The sequence below is a fragment of the Taurulus bubalis genome (genome assembly GCF_910589615.1).
Source record: "Taurulus bubalis genome assembly, chromosome: 17".
Classification (NCBI taxonomy): domain Eukaryota; kingdom Metazoa; phylum Chordata; class Actinopteri; order Perciformes; family Cottidae; genus Taurulus; species Taurulus bubalis.
In genome coordinates this window covers 11,104,221-11,119,045 of record NC_136605.1, presented here as the reverse complement: position 1 = coordinate 11,119,045, position 14,825 = coordinate 11,104,221, and the positions used below count along the sequence as shown (strand labels likewise).

Here is a 14,825-nt window from a genome sequence, read left to right as displayed (position 1 = left end):
AAGGTAAGAAAGTTCACAGCAGCAAACTCAGACTGCGCCCCTGTTGTGATGCCAGGGTTTGAAGATCCGGCAGCATCTCCTCAGCTGTGCTTGGTGTGCAGCATCTCAGTGAGTAGAGAGTTGCATGGCAAATCTCCCAGAAGATGGCGCTGGTACAAGTACTCCTCAACCTGCAAGCTAATGCTGCGTACTTCAGGAAGTCGTAGCAACAGCTGGCCAAACTTGTCTGATTGTCTTGGATGACTCTGTTGGGTGTGCTCCATCAGGGCCCTGTTCACCCTCTCTTGTGTCTGCTCCACCTGCTTGCGGCTCTGCACTGACTTCACATCTACAGCAGAAAGCGGATAAATCATACACATCATACAGAAAGCAGATGAATCGTACACACTCAACGCCAACAGCAGCTGTATGCATGACTAACATTAAAGGAACAAAGGTCACACTGTTGCTCAAAAAGCTTCATCTGATGTGTATCTTCTATAAAATGTCTAACTATCAAAAGGAAAAGCTTACCAGGGTTAAAGAGCACTAAGTGTTTGAGACAGACAAACTCATGTCTGTCTAACTGGAAGGCCTTCAGTTTGGACACCAAGTCCTGGGTCCTCGATACCAGGCTGCTCAGTGTCACTCCTGCCTGAGAGATGATGGTCGACACCTCAATCTGCAACAGAATGACAGATAGCTGGTGATCAAGAGCTCAAAATGTAAAGTTTCTGTGCAACCCAGAACAAGTGTTCAACTTGTTCAATCCAAAGACATTGTTGATTAACATAATTCTGCATGTTGTGATGCTAATGGTAAATGTTACCTGTTGTCCTGTGACTAAATATATGCAGCCCTCTTTGCTGTAGGTCACCTGTCTACAGAGGTGATCCAGGACCAGCAGTTCACTCCAGCAGCTCTGCAGCAGCACCATCTGGTCCTCCACCTGTGGGGAAACGTACAAAATAAATAATAATAGTTGTAAATTAAAGACTACAACCTTTGAGCTCAAGTAAGTACCGGATATTAAAAGGTTATGTAACTTTATAATTCATGATTCATCACCTTGAGCTCTTTGAAGAGTGCACTGTTTCTAGCCCACTCCACAAGCCCAAACAATGTCTGGTCTGCCATTTTGCACATGATGCTAAATGTATTGAGGCGGTCGTGCTTTCCCCGGTTGGCCTGTTCTCTCTGCAGACTGGCGAGGACCTTAGCACACAGCTGGCTCTCATCCTGCTCCCCCTCCAGGAGTTGATGGAGGAAGCTGGGTTGAAGAGTGGCCGAGGAGGCGGTGTCTGGGGTTTGGGTGGGAGCCTGTGAGACACAGCTGGAGGAGCTTGATGTTGAGCAGGGGGAGGATGCTGGTGTGCTTCTTGGTGTGAATGAATTGTCCGAAATGGGGTGCGCATAGTTTGTTGAAACCGAGCTGTAGCTATAAGGCATTTCTCCTTTCTCCTGGAGGTATCCGGGGAAGGTGCAGTGGTACAGTCCAGAGTAAGGCAGCGGGAGAGGGGTGAGCTTCCGGGCTGAGTTCATTTTGCAGTCCGGAGGCACGGGAGCCCCCGACTGCCCCATGCCAGAGGGGTATATCTGGGAATGATGCAAAGCATCAAAAGGCAATGGAGCAGTTGTGTGACTGCTCACTAGGTGAGGGTCATGTGGAGCTGCGGGCCGTTGCGTTTGAGTAGTTTCCATCTTAATCCTGTAGGGAGCGGTGTGTGGGTGGTGATACACCTTTTGCTGTTTCATCTGCCTGTCCCGCCGGTACAGGGGCCCAAATTTATTCCTGCCACCTCTCATACGATCTGTTCTCACTGCTGTTGACAGATGATGAAACACATGATCAGGATTTTACAACAAGTTTTTATTGCCAGAGATAATTTCATTTATAAAACCGTTTTTTTCTTATAGGGTTCAGATAGAAAGTCGTCATTTGTAATCTGCGGCATTACAGCACTGCATGGTTTATGACTTCTTATATTAACGTATGGGGAAGAAAAGAACATGGATGTCAGTGGAACGAGACACGTCACAATGGAGAAGAATACACGTACAAAGACGTGTGTATGTCTCTGGAGGTATTTACTGTACCTTCTCTCTTCATGCCCACTGCCAAACACTTTTCGAGGCGGCAGAAAGGACATCGTTTCCTCTGCAAAAGGTTCATGGGACATCTCTGTTGTTCTACACAGGTGTAATGCTTGTTATTCTGCACTGAGCGTTTAAAGAAGCCCTAGAAAGAGAGAGAGAGAGAGAGAGAGAGAGAGTGCTTCATGATAATAAATATATCTTAGTTCTATAGTAGTTGACTGTGGCTATTTAATCCATACTACGACACGAAAGCACTTTATGGTGTTGTTAGAGAATACATACTTTTTCTTGGATATTCAGAAACTGTGTCCCTTACCTTGCAGCTTTCACAAGTGAGCAGTCCATAGTGGTATCCTGACACTTTGTCTCCACAGATGGGACAGCTCTCCTCCGTCTCTGGTCGGCTATCCGGTTCTGCCTTTAATTCTGGAGCTGGAGAATGACACCACCATTAGTGCTGAGTGTAAAATGTAGAGGGCGACACAATCTCCTGACGCTGAAGCCAGCTAATGTGGCACAAGGTGAGAAAACAAGTGCTGGTTGTAAAATGGGATCGTTATGGTGAGGTGCCAAGAAAATCCTGCTCCAACCTTCTTTTCTCTTCTCTCTTTTTCTTTCATACAGTGGCGCCAAAAGGTAAGAGGACTTTTCATTGAGTTGTATCTTTTATTGGGAATGATTTGTGTATTTGGTAGTTATAGAAACACCATTACAGCACGGCCTTATCACTGTGAACACAGATATCCTTATGTAATCCCCAGACTACCAAATTAAAACCTGTAGCACAATGGTGAACAACTTTATCCCTTTACTTCTGTAAATGGGGGTTTCAACATGGACATGATCAACATAATCTCTGTACCTTGTCATACTATACATTTCCAGACACCGTTATACTCCAACTTTAAAACAAGACATTTCAATTATTGATTTAAAACCACATACAAATTAAAACATTATGTTATGAAACCTGTCTTCAAGGGCACTATCTAACTAGCGTATACATACATGTTAATGGTCCGTCCAAAGTTAACAGATCATCTGGGTAATTGCCATGGTTGTGGACAAGTGGCGGTTGATAATCCGGTAGGTCCATTGTGGCTGATGGGACATGAGCTTCAGAGTCCGCCCAGCCTGATCTTCATTGTTTCAGAGATCAGGAGACCAGACAGACACAGGAGAGACCTTCTGGCAGGCCCAACAGCCCCAGTGGACTGAAGGCCGATCGAAGCCCACAAGTGGACTTAGTGGACTTCGATCTGTAGTCTGTGTCATAAAACCTCTCCTGACTGGCACTCCTACCCTGGCCAGGCAGCCAGCCAGCCCCTATATTGGGGACAGTCAGATATCCACCTGCTGGAATTAAACTGCCGTGAAATCACTCCAGTATTATTGAGCCATCCTAGAGCTCAGCTGATAAGATAAGGGTCAACTGAAGGTTGCAGTTAATCAAAGTCAAAACTACAGTCGTTCAGATTTCATTTTAATTTCTCAATGATCATTTTGTGGTATTGCAATTTAAACAGCGATGTGAGAATGCACAGGTTGTTTACTTAAGCAAAAGTACGTGTGAAACAATGTAAAGAATAATCTAATACTTTATGAGTAAAAGTAGTTCATTACACATCTTACTTAGGTTAAAGCACAGAGGCATTATCAGCATTGCAGAAGAAAAAACATGTCCTTTTTGAATGTGACATCAGAAAGTTAATTACATCGATATGTAAATAGCATTTTACTGTTGAGCTGTTGTCGTTTTTATTTTTTTGTGAAAATGTTAAATTCTTCTCTTTCGGTAATTTATATGAAACCATCTGAGAGTGAGATCTTTAGAGAGAAAGTTAGTCTTCAGCATAACTTTTTTTTGGTGAGGCGTCACAGACCAAGATGTTTGAAAGCCACTGGTTGAATCTTTAGCAATGTATTCTATTTCATAAGCGGATTGTGTATTATGTTCATGCAAAATGTTGACCTGCAAAGTAGCTGTCATATAAATGTAGTGGAAGTGAAAAATATCATATTTCCATCTGACATGTAGGATTCAAAAATCCAGAACTTTAGTAATTTCCAGTACTTGTGTAAATGTACTTAGTTACTGTCCTTCACCGAATTTAAGTTTATCAGCTCTTCATTCTCGAGTAAAATATAATTTATCCTCCTTAATACTGCAATCAAGAAAAGGGCAGTAATCATTTGCTATACTCAGTATAATTCATTATTAGTCAATTGCTGAATTCAGGGACTGTGATAAAATTGTTCCACTTACCCAGCCACTGCTTGATAAAGTGCCGTGGCTGCTTTGATGAAGCTCACAGTGACGTCAAAGCAAGAGGGCAGTTCAAGGGTGGATGGTTATGACTCCTGCACATTAGCTTGTAAATGGATTACAACAGCCATCAATAAAATAGACCGCACGCTATTTTTTTTTTACCAGTCTTGCTCCTGACACCTTGACACGCCTCACAGTTACCGAGTAAATATTCAGAATATTCAACAATTCTTGTCATAGGCCAAAGAAAAGCTTGATATGTCAGGCAGGATATTTAATCCGTTATGTTTTCTTGGAGTTAGCAGTGCCATCTAGTGGTAGAGTAAAAGTAATTATGTTCTAAATTGGAGTTAGATTGTCTTTTGCAGGCGTCATCTATTGTTAAGCTGTTTTTGACACATTTTAGGATAAGTCCAAAGAAGAGGCCTTTTATTGGTTAAGAACCACCATGATGCAATGGGGTAATTTTATTGAACAAAAAAACAACAAACAAGCCAGTATAGAACCATCTTCACAAGTACTGCATGGTGTATTCAATGAATTCAAATCCATCTGCATTTTATCATAAATCTGTGCTCTTGCTGGCAGGTTATCTATATGACACTGTATGACTTAAGGCAATGTCCAGCTACAACATGTCTTCATATACCATGTTTACTGTAAGCCGTCATTGCACATTGTTTCTAATATTCAAAAGATAGGAGAAAGATCCATTTCCTCACTGCTGTCACACACCGGGTCATCCTCACTGAGGAACCACACCTCGTTGTGCCTGTTGAATACCGCCATTGGACTGCAAAAACAAAAACAAATCCACACACAATTATTTATTGCACAATATAAAATTGATCAACACAAATTGAAGTTTCTATTTGAGCTTTTCTTTCTGATTATTGCTGAGAAAATGATTCATTTGTTTACCTGTTATATCCAACACCATAGTGGAAGCTACTGTACACTGCACCCACTGCATCGAGGGCAGAGGACAGAATGCCTGCTTGGTAATGGTCAGAGAAGCCCATCATCCATCCTCCGTAGCTCCGTACATACGCCTTTACTTCTGGCTTCCGGTCGATGTAAACCTGCAACTCAACAAGTTTCATTATCTGCCAGAGGTGAAGGTAGACCTCACAGAATTAATTGAAACATGGCGTCATGGCATTACTAAATTAAGGTTGATGTGTTTCATTTTTTTTCTGCCATGTTATGTCAAAGAAGCTTACCTTAACATCAGTAGGGTTGATGGGATTTTTTTGATGTTCAACTGGCAGCAAGAAACTCATTGTGTAGGTAGTACTACTCACTTGCCAGAAATACTTTTTGGGAGGTACTTCAATAATAACAGGAGCTGTCATTTGAATGTTATTTCCTGTAAGTAAACATTTTGAAAATACAGTTAAAAAATGCACAGCAAACAAAATGTTCTGGCTTGAATATTCAATAAAACCGCCAAACTATTTCTGCTGTCTGAGCACAGCTAAATACAATAATTATGATGTCAGGTCAAAAGGGCATTTTGATTTTAGCTACACAACATATTCAAACAGAGGCTGAACAATCTGCTTTTAAATACTATGTTCCTTGCAAACTTTCTGAGTAACAAAACATTTCAAACTTCATACACATTTTGACTGCTATTACATTTTTTTCTGCAATATTGCACTACTGTATTGTGAATGCAAATGGTGTGCTGTTCTGATTGTCTGTGTGTCTCTCTTGAAAAATACATAGATCTTAAAAAGACTTTCAATAATGGATCAAATAAAACACACACAAATATATATATGTATATATATAAACACTTCATTCTCATTGGTACCTTTGATGTAGGCAAACAGTCGTCTGAATGCTTTCATTACTGCAACGTCCATGCTCCAGGATGTTTCGTTAGTTGAAACCCAGTTGACAGCTTCATAGTGACGGACCTGATGGACATGAACACACATGGTTTTAAGAAGAAGGCTTTTAGGCTATTTTAAAGTCCTCAAATGTGAAAAGCTTTCTCTTCTGCTCAGACACTCACTTCGTAATCAGCAGTTTTACAAATCAGATCAAACAGCAGGCACTGTTCTGTCTCAGTACAGAAACTTAACCCAGATGAGTTTCTGTATAATTAGAAAGGCAAACAAAAAAAGAGCACAAATGCCAATTTTGGTTAAATGCAACAATCTACTTAAAGTGGGCATTCATTTCTTACCCAACTCTGGCCTCAGCTGTGAAGATGAACAGGAAGCCAAGAAGCCCTGAAAGGTAAATCCTGAAACACATATTATATGTTTTCATTAAAGCATTTTTCTTCCCCCAGACAAAAAAAGGACAGCTTTCTCACAGCATTTAAGCTTAGTTCAAACACCAAGAAATATATATATATTCATTGAATATCATCCAAGACAATAACCATAAGATTGTACTTACATCGTGGCAGAGAGTGAGGTTCGGTGTTTTCAAAAATGTTATCTTTGCAGTCTGGTCCACAGCAACTATTTATTTCAAGTCTGGTTATGAAAGAAAAACAGGCCACTCCCTGGACACACAATACAAACCAGACATGACCAATGGGAACCAAAAGCAGCACATAAGAATTATATAACAAACACAGAGACACGTGTTTTAAAAAAAAATGTTTTTGTAACTTATGATATCTCTTTAATGTCGATGATCCTAAAGAGATCCAGTTTGGACTACTCTGTGCGGGTCTACACAATGTCAGATACACGTAGTTTAACACAATTCCATGAAACAGCACTGCAACTAATATGCAACATTCAATGCTCAGTTCTGGTTGAGACAGCCAGAGATGTGATGCTATCTTTTCATTGACTTTTACCAACATCATCTACAGGTCAGCTGCTTTTAAGTCAGTATGTTAGGTTATGTGTTTGTGTGCATGCAGGTGGGTGAATGTGTGCAACTTGATTAAAAACCTTCCTCTTGTGTTAGGGTCGGCACCGACCCGTTTTAGGTTTTTAAATGCAGAAAAGAACCACATTTGTTCATTGCATCAAGGCTTTTTGACTTTGAACTTGTATTTCAACAAATATAAAACAAAACATTTTTTTTCACTAAATTATATGCTCTGGTTGAAATTATGACCTTTGTGTTGTTAGGGTCGGCTTCGATCCAATTATAAAGATACGATTTGCTTGATTGGTTGTCGTTTGTTTGACCTTGCAAATCTATATTTTGTGTTAGGAATTGTTCTGCTTTTCATTTTGTGTTTGTATTCTATTGCTGGAAAAAATACTATTTAGCCTTTTTTCTTGAAAAATAATATATATATGGGTCGAAATTGACCCGTAACACCATAGATGTTACTATAGTTAATATTAAAATAAAAACAAATGTTTTATCACTCAGTAATAGTCAGTTAACACAACAACCTTTTATTTATTTATATGATTTTCTTGAGGTTAATTTTACCTCTTTTTTTATTGAAATCGAGGGATATACTGGCAAAGAAAAAGCCCAGAGGCCCACACCAAAGATATTAAAACATACAACAATATTTGCATGGATAAGGACACCTAACAAGGTAACCAAGAGATGAGAAACAAATTGGATGATAGAATTGTTTTTAGTGTATTTTACAGCTGATTTAAGACATGGGTCAAAACCGACCTGTTGGTAACAGAAAGCTATCACAAGAGGAAGGTTAAGCAGAGGTGTATAGATGAGACACTGGCCATTCTAATCTGGCTGGCTGCAGTGTGATCTAGGATCTATTCACATGTTCAAAATCTGATCTCTCAAGTCACAATAGAACAATATTGTCAGGTTATGGTATGATAGAGTGGACCCAAATGCCAGAGCAACAGTTTCAAAGTAAATATAATCGATAAAACAAAACTTAAGACAGGCTTCAAAATGGGACGTGGAACGAACAAAAACAAAACAGGAATCTACAAACAGGGACAACTCAGGCAACAGGCAACAGGCAACAGGCAACAGGCAACAGGCAACAGGCAACAGGCAACAGGCAACAGGCAACAGGCAGGGGAAAAAACTATACAATCCGACAAGGGGATAGAAGACAGACAGGGTTTAAATACAAGAGGAGGGTAACGAGGAACAGGTGGAAACACTGAGGGCAGCACAGGTGAAAGGAATAAACAATCAGGAAACAGGGCAGACAGACAATCACGGACGATCATGGGGACAGAAAGTGCAGAAAAACAGAGGATGCACAAGACAAGGACTTCACAATAAGACAGGACACCAAACAAACCAACATCATAACAAATATAAAACATAAAACTCTTGTTATTGACAAATGGTATTTGTCTTGATCCTTAAAAAAAGAATAGGAACAATAAAGTTGTCAGTATTTGTTGACACTTATTATACACTTAAATTGAAGACCAAGCTGATTTATTGGATTCCATTACATTTTACAAATGTCCCTAATAAAGTGGCCACTGAGAGTACGATACCAGTTATAAAAAAGAATTTCCAATCAATGAGCAATACGCCTAAGGTCCTCTTTCATTTTACTTTTGGCACTTGCAAGTATAATTCCATGTGACCTGATTTCTCTTCTATTGTGCCTCTATAATCTTATTGTCAGAATAGGTGAATGACCATGTAGGATTAACTCTTTAAAAGTCATATAACCATCAGACCACCTAAGTACAAAGACATATCAGGTGGTATACATTTGAACAAAATGTCATGTGAGGTGGTGGCTCAAGTTTCTCTGGACATTAATGAAACATATTCAGTTCCCACACCACCACGTTGTTCCGAACGTCCTGTCCTAGCTCTGGCATGCAGAAACAAATAAGGGGCTTGAACAGAAATGATGGCCTTGCTAGGTGAGAATCATGTCATAAGAGAAGTTCTTACATATTACCTTTTGTTAGCAAAGATCACACGATACTGGGTTTTGTTCGAGGGAAACCACAAATCTGTGGAGATGGTTCCAATTTCAAAAAAATGTATTCAACCACGAAACATGAGATCCAATTACACCCAGACAGATGAGAGCAGATAAGCGCACAATCAGGCTACGCAGGAAGTTTTACCAATTAAAATAAAAGTGACTAAGAGAACATTTTTAATTTTTTGTTTACATTTTCTTCTCAATGATTTAAAAAAAACATCTTTTATCTTTAATCTTTTTTTTTTTAAATCTTTGACTTAGTCAAGATAAGTGACAACTTTGGAACAGTCGTTTATATTTGTGTTTGGCCCTGATAATTATTTTAAGGGGTGGAATTGAATATGGAGACCATATTTTGTTGTTAAACATATATTAGATGCAATTCTTGTTTTAAAATAAAGGTAGATTCCCGTGAATGCCTCAATCTCTAATATTTGACCTCCTGTCGACCGTAACTCACTGAGGAACTGTTAGTTCTGTTAAATTTCATTTTAAAGATAACTTACTTTTATTAATATTTCATGAATATGTATTCGACAGGACTAGAATGAATAGCATCAATATATATTTATAAAAAACAGAAACCAATAAGTCCCTTATTGTTATGATGGCATTTTAATAGCATATATTTTGTAATAACTTTTCTAACTCTTTTAGGCTATGACCGTTTTTAATGACACTTCATTGGCATACTATAATACATTTTTTATTTCACACTATACTATTCCTTTGTTATGGCATAGAATACTATGACTTTTTGATGACCTTTGAATGGAAAACTAATCTCAGACTTTTAATGACTCTTTATGGCATACTAAACTCTGACATGTTAACTTAGTTTTGTACCTGAACAGGTTAATTCCCTGCATTTAGGAATTTTAATGACTTTTTTTTATGGCATACTATACTTGACGTTTCATGTCATTTTGACTTTTTATGACATGCTATACTATGACATATTTTGTGGCATACTAAACGATGATTTTTAACACATTTTGTGATTACAATAATGTAGGTATTTTGGTGACATACTGACTTAAAAAATTCTACATTGCTGACCTTTTATGTATTTTTTCAATATACGATACGACGACTTTTTTCGACATACTAAAAAGTTTTATGACTTTTTACCATATAATATTTTGTGGCTTATATAATACTTAATTTTTTTTTTAACTATTCAATTACTTTTTGGATATACTTTACTTTGACTATTTATGACTTATTTCAACATACTATACATCTACTTTAATAGACATACTATTCCGTGCTTTTTTTGTACTTTTTTAATCATACTGTACTATGACTTTTTTGTAATACTATGACTTTATTCTGAATACTCTACTAAGACTTATTTAACCCTCCTGTCCTGTTTGTTTCTGCCCCCTTACTTTAGTATTCCCGGTCGAATTTGACCGATCTGTTTAAACTGCTCTCACATAAACGCAAAAAAACATGAATCATCACCAAATTTTACTGAACACTTTTTCAAGCAGTAAACAATGTCTCAGACTAGTGGTTCACATGAATAACTGCTGTGAATATAAAAAAGAATAGACACTGAAAATGTACAAAAATAATTGGGATGTGGATAGGTGTCTACGGTGCTGTTTTCCATCTGATGAAGGGGCATCATCTATCGTGTTTCCCATTAAAACCTTTTAAAATCCAGATTGAGCGATTGTTATATAAAACTGTAAATCATAGCTTGTTTTTTTTTTTTAAAAGCCCCAAAACTGCTGTATTTCGATGTATTTAACACCATAAGTAATATACAAGTGAAATATATGGTTTAGTACATGCCAAAATTAAAATGTCACAGATGTGCGCCCAATGCAAGTTTTTGAGACCTCGCCTGAATTTTCTTTGTACTAAACCCTCTCTAGCTTTGTACTGCTTCTCTTTATCAAGGTCAAACTTTGCAGAGAGAATGTTCACATGTTGTGCTATTATTTGGGTTAGAGTAGTAGACCAGTAAAATATATACTGATATTTACACATCTGAACAAAATCTCACATGTGTAGCCTTTTATTCCAACCAAAAGTATTCAAATAGCCCTAGTGGTTGCAGAGATACACCCTTTTTAGTTTGAGTATGCAATTTTCGAGGAAAGGGCCTAGAAATAGGTGGGTTTTTAAAAGGTTTCCTATGGCGGTCCCTTTTGTCCGGGAACACCACAGGGGTTTCAAAGTTGACTAAACAAAAAATTCAATGAAAGTGGTGATCAGCAATTTTACATGTTCAAATGCCTAGTGTGGAAGTTATCATAAGGCCTTGGGGCAATCAGATGTCAAACACAATATTTCTGATTGCTTAAAGTTGTAAATTATTCAGATTTGACCCGAACACGACAAGAGGGTTAATTAATTTTTTGAAATGCTATACTATGACCTTTTTTCCGGTGGTTGACCCAATTGTGTTTAAAATCACCAGTGCTCACTGCCCGCCAGTAGACAGTCAAGAACTATGATATTACATTATCAAAACATTATCGGCGGTGGATTGAATATATTAACTTTTATTTTTTTGTAAATGTTAGTCAGTCTGTCCATTGTCACTAGATGGAGTTGACAGGTGACAACTAATGAGTGTACTTCACTCCCATCTAGTGGTCACAGTGAAGAACTGCAACACATTCAATTCATCGAGCTACATACAGTGATAATAAGACACTACCAGAACATACGTCGGTAAATACTTTCAAAATGAAGCGTCAAAGTTGAAACAATCCAATTCTTGACGAGTATTAATGAGATTATTCAAACGTTAAGCGCTAATGTTAATACTTTGTCGTCAAATCCCGGGAACCTGCACAGTGAGCAGGAATATATGATGGAAGAATGAAATAACAAATTATGAAACTATTTAATGCAAAAAGGACCATTTGACTATTTACTATTTATGACTTAATTAAAGGTACATTTTGATAGAACTGTATAGAACAGGCACATTTTGCTAATACTACTAATTATAATCATCTAACAGTTCTCTATCCTATTCTGAGACTATGGTATATAAGCCTACTTGCTGTAATTCAAAGTTGAACCCACAACATAACACAGTGATAATATGGCAAACAGCGTGTCACGTGATGAGACGTGCTGCCCTTTTCACGGTAATCACATGAAGAACTACAACTCCCACACACTGATTCGCCCTGTGTGACCCATTTAGGTAATCGCCGAGTTTATGTAGCCGCCTGTCCCGCTGTGTTATATCCCTCCTCTCACGCGCGCAGTGACGTCACGCATAGACCCGCTGGGTTAGTGGGAACATCGTTGTTCTTTCCCATCTCTGTCGCGGTTGAGGACGCGCTCCACGCTACAGGTTGGTAGAACAACTCCTCCAAGTGTATTTCATCCCCTGTGGTGTCACTGTAATTTGGATGGCAAGTAGTAAACCTGCAATTGTTGAAGTGCTATTAATGGATTCTTTCTCCAAATTAAACTAACTTGTTGTCCAGCTTTAATGCCTGAAGGCTTGTAATTGTATAGCCATTTACTCACAGGCATTCATGTACATATGTGAAAGTATTGGCATTCATTGCATCACATTATATATATATATATATATATATATATATATATATATATATATATATATATATATATGATAATTGTATCATCGTGTTGTGCATGCCATGACATTTCCCATATACTCACTGGGATACTACCTGTTGCAGCTTTGAGTGAGAATTAAGGGCCTCTATAGACGCTAATCTTGCAATTGTAGGCAGCTACAAATTCCGGGATACATAAATCAGATTAGAGGTAATATAATCTTTGAACAAATATCAAAGTGGCTTTATCGGTGGTACATTTCCAAATAAAAATAGCATTCAGGGCAAATAAAGAAATCAATAACTTCATTAGATACACACATGGCATATTAGGGACAAGGGGTTGACCTTGTTGTAAATAGATTATAACACTGAATCGCAAAATAACATCTGTATTGTACAAAATGGTGATGACGACATAATATTGGGAGGATTTTCCTTTAATTAAATTTCCCCGACTGGGCAGCCAGGATCCTTTTTCAGCTTTGAAGTCAAAAGGTCAAAGGGCCATGGGAGCCAGGAGGGTGCTGGTGACCGGGTGCTCGTCTGGCATCGGCTTGGCTGTGGCTGCGCGGCTTGCCAAGGATAAGCTCAGACGCTTTGAAGGTCAGCCATTCACTCTCCTCCACCAGAACAGTGTGGATGATATATATAACTACATGCTACTTACTTCCTGTCTATTCATTGTTTATCTGAGGCAGTGGTTGCCACAATGAGGGACCTTGGGAAACGGGGGCCCTTGGAGAAAGCGGCAGGTGACTCCTTAAACAAAACCCTGGAAATCAAACAGTTGGATGCCTGTTGTGAAGCTTCCATCAAAGCGTGTGTCGACAGCCTGCCGGACAGACGGGTGGATGTTCTTGGTATGCCACCTCTCCTTCGCCTCCTCATAGACACGTTCTATTTGATTTAAAGATCTCTCCACAAGCATGTAATGACATAGAGCTCTGCTGCTGTAGTGAACAACGCTGGCGTCGGCATGATCGGACCGCTGGAGTGCCAAAGTATCGACGCTATGAAGGAGCTCTTTGACACAAACTTCTTTGGCCTGGCCCGGCTGGTGAGAGAGCTGCTGCCTGACATGAAGCGGAGGAAGAGCGGCCATATCGTGGTGATGAGCAGTGTCATGGGAATACAGGGTGAGTTTGTTCGTGTCAGTGAAATTACAGAAGACACTGACGATTAAAAGAGAGTTACAGTAGCGGGTTTCCTTGTGTTTCTACACAGGGCTTCTGTTCAATGACGTCTACTCGGCCTCCAAATTCGCTGTGGAGGGATTTTGTGAAAGTCTGGCAGTGCAAGCAATGAAGTTTAACATCAAGTGATTACATGTCCTGAAAAATGTTTGACAACTTTATGCAGTTGAAGTGGAAGGCAACAGTGGTCCAACATGTATCTTTTTTATATCTCTGTCACAAGGACAACTCTGGTGGAACCCGGCCCTGTGGTGACAGCGTTTGAAAGAAAAGTGTATGAGGACGCTGAAAAGATGGATCTATCGGGGACGGACGAGGAGACCGCTAAAATCTTCCGGGAAGTCTACCTGCCATACTCTTTAAAGGTCTTCGCCTCACTAGGCCAGACCCCAGAGGAAGTGGCTGAGGCAAGTGATGACAATTTCCATTCGAGTTTAAAAGATCGGCAACAATAATTAGTTTTTCAGGGGACATGCAGTGTCCAGTGTTGACATATTTTTGTTTGTATTCTAGCAAACGGTTAAAGTGATCACAGCCCAGGAGCCTCCCCTGCGCCACCAGACCAACCACCTGTACATGCCCATGACAGCCCTGAAGCATGCAGATCCGACCGGCCGACTGCCTCTGGACGCCTTCTATAAGATGATCTTTAAACATGACCGTGTGTTCAACGCTGCTCTCGGGGTGCTGCGCCTGCTGCAGAGGAGGGCCGGGAAGAAATAAAGAGGGTTCTGTCAGCTTCCATGGACTGTAAATGCTATTCTTAAGGAGAAAGCGATTGACTGCGGTGGCTACAACTTGAACACAGTACAGCATCTAACTGCAATGTGATAATAATAATAATA

The 14,825-nt window shown here is 39.3% G+C and overlaps 3 protein-coding genes across 3 annotated transcripts; 1 reads left to right on the top strand and 2 right to left on the bottom strand.

Moving 5' to 3' along the window:
* Positions 1-80: 80 nt before the first annotated feature.
* On the bottom strand, positions 81-3,172 carry nr5a5 (nuclear receptor subfamily 5, group A, member 5; the record flags this gene model as incomplete). The annotated part of the gene is made up of 7 exons (XM_079233589.1): positions 81-328; positions 514-661; positions 809-928; positions 1,048-1,802; positions 2,077-2,218; positions 2,393-2,508; positions 3,130-3,172. The coding sequence occupies 7 exons, from the start codon at positions 3,170-3,172 to the stop codon at positions 81-83; spliced, it is 1,572 nt and encodes a 523-aa protein (XP_079089715.1).
* A 1,608-nt stretch (positions 3,173-4,780) lies between these two features.
* soul5 (heme-binding protein soul5) lies at positions 4,781-6,796 on the bottom strand. Its single transcript, XM_079233300.1, has 7 exons — positions 6,761-6,796; positions 6,543-6,602; positions 6,369-6,450; positions 6,165-6,270; positions 5,569-5,714; positions 5,267-5,427; positions 4,781-5,138 (listed from the first exon to the last, which is right to left on the bottom strand). Coding segments are annotated over exons 1-7 (660 nt in total). The 5' UTR covers positions 6,763-6,796; the 3' UTR covers positions 4,781-5,035.
* A 6,497-nt stretch (positions 6,797-13,293) lies between these two features.
* LOC306749389 (retinol dehydrogenase 8) lies at positions 13,294-14,703 on the top strand (the record flags this gene model as incomplete). Its single annotated transcript, XM_079232671.1, has 6 exons — positions 13,294-13,390; positions 13,486-13,647; positions 13,744-13,923; positions 14,012-14,105; positions 14,204-14,387; positions 14,494-14,703. 6 exons carry the CDS (start codon positions 13,294-13,296, stop codon positions 14,701-14,703), a joined length of 927 nt encoding a protein of 308 aa, XP_079088797.1.
* Between the last annotated feature and the right edge of the window lie 122 nt (positions 14,704-14,825).

Bases quoted from the DNA above. Each gene is read 5' to 3' on its own strand.
- soul5 (XM_079233300.1), bottom strand. The intron at 6,271-6,368 runs GTGAGTGTCTGA...CATGTCCATCAG, and splicing joins GTAAAACTGCTGATTACGAA to GTCCGTCACTATGAAGCTGT. The intron at 5,139-5,266 runs GTAAACAAATGA...TTGTTTTTGCAG, and splicing joins TATGGTGTTGGATATAACAG to TCCAATGGCGGTATTCAACA.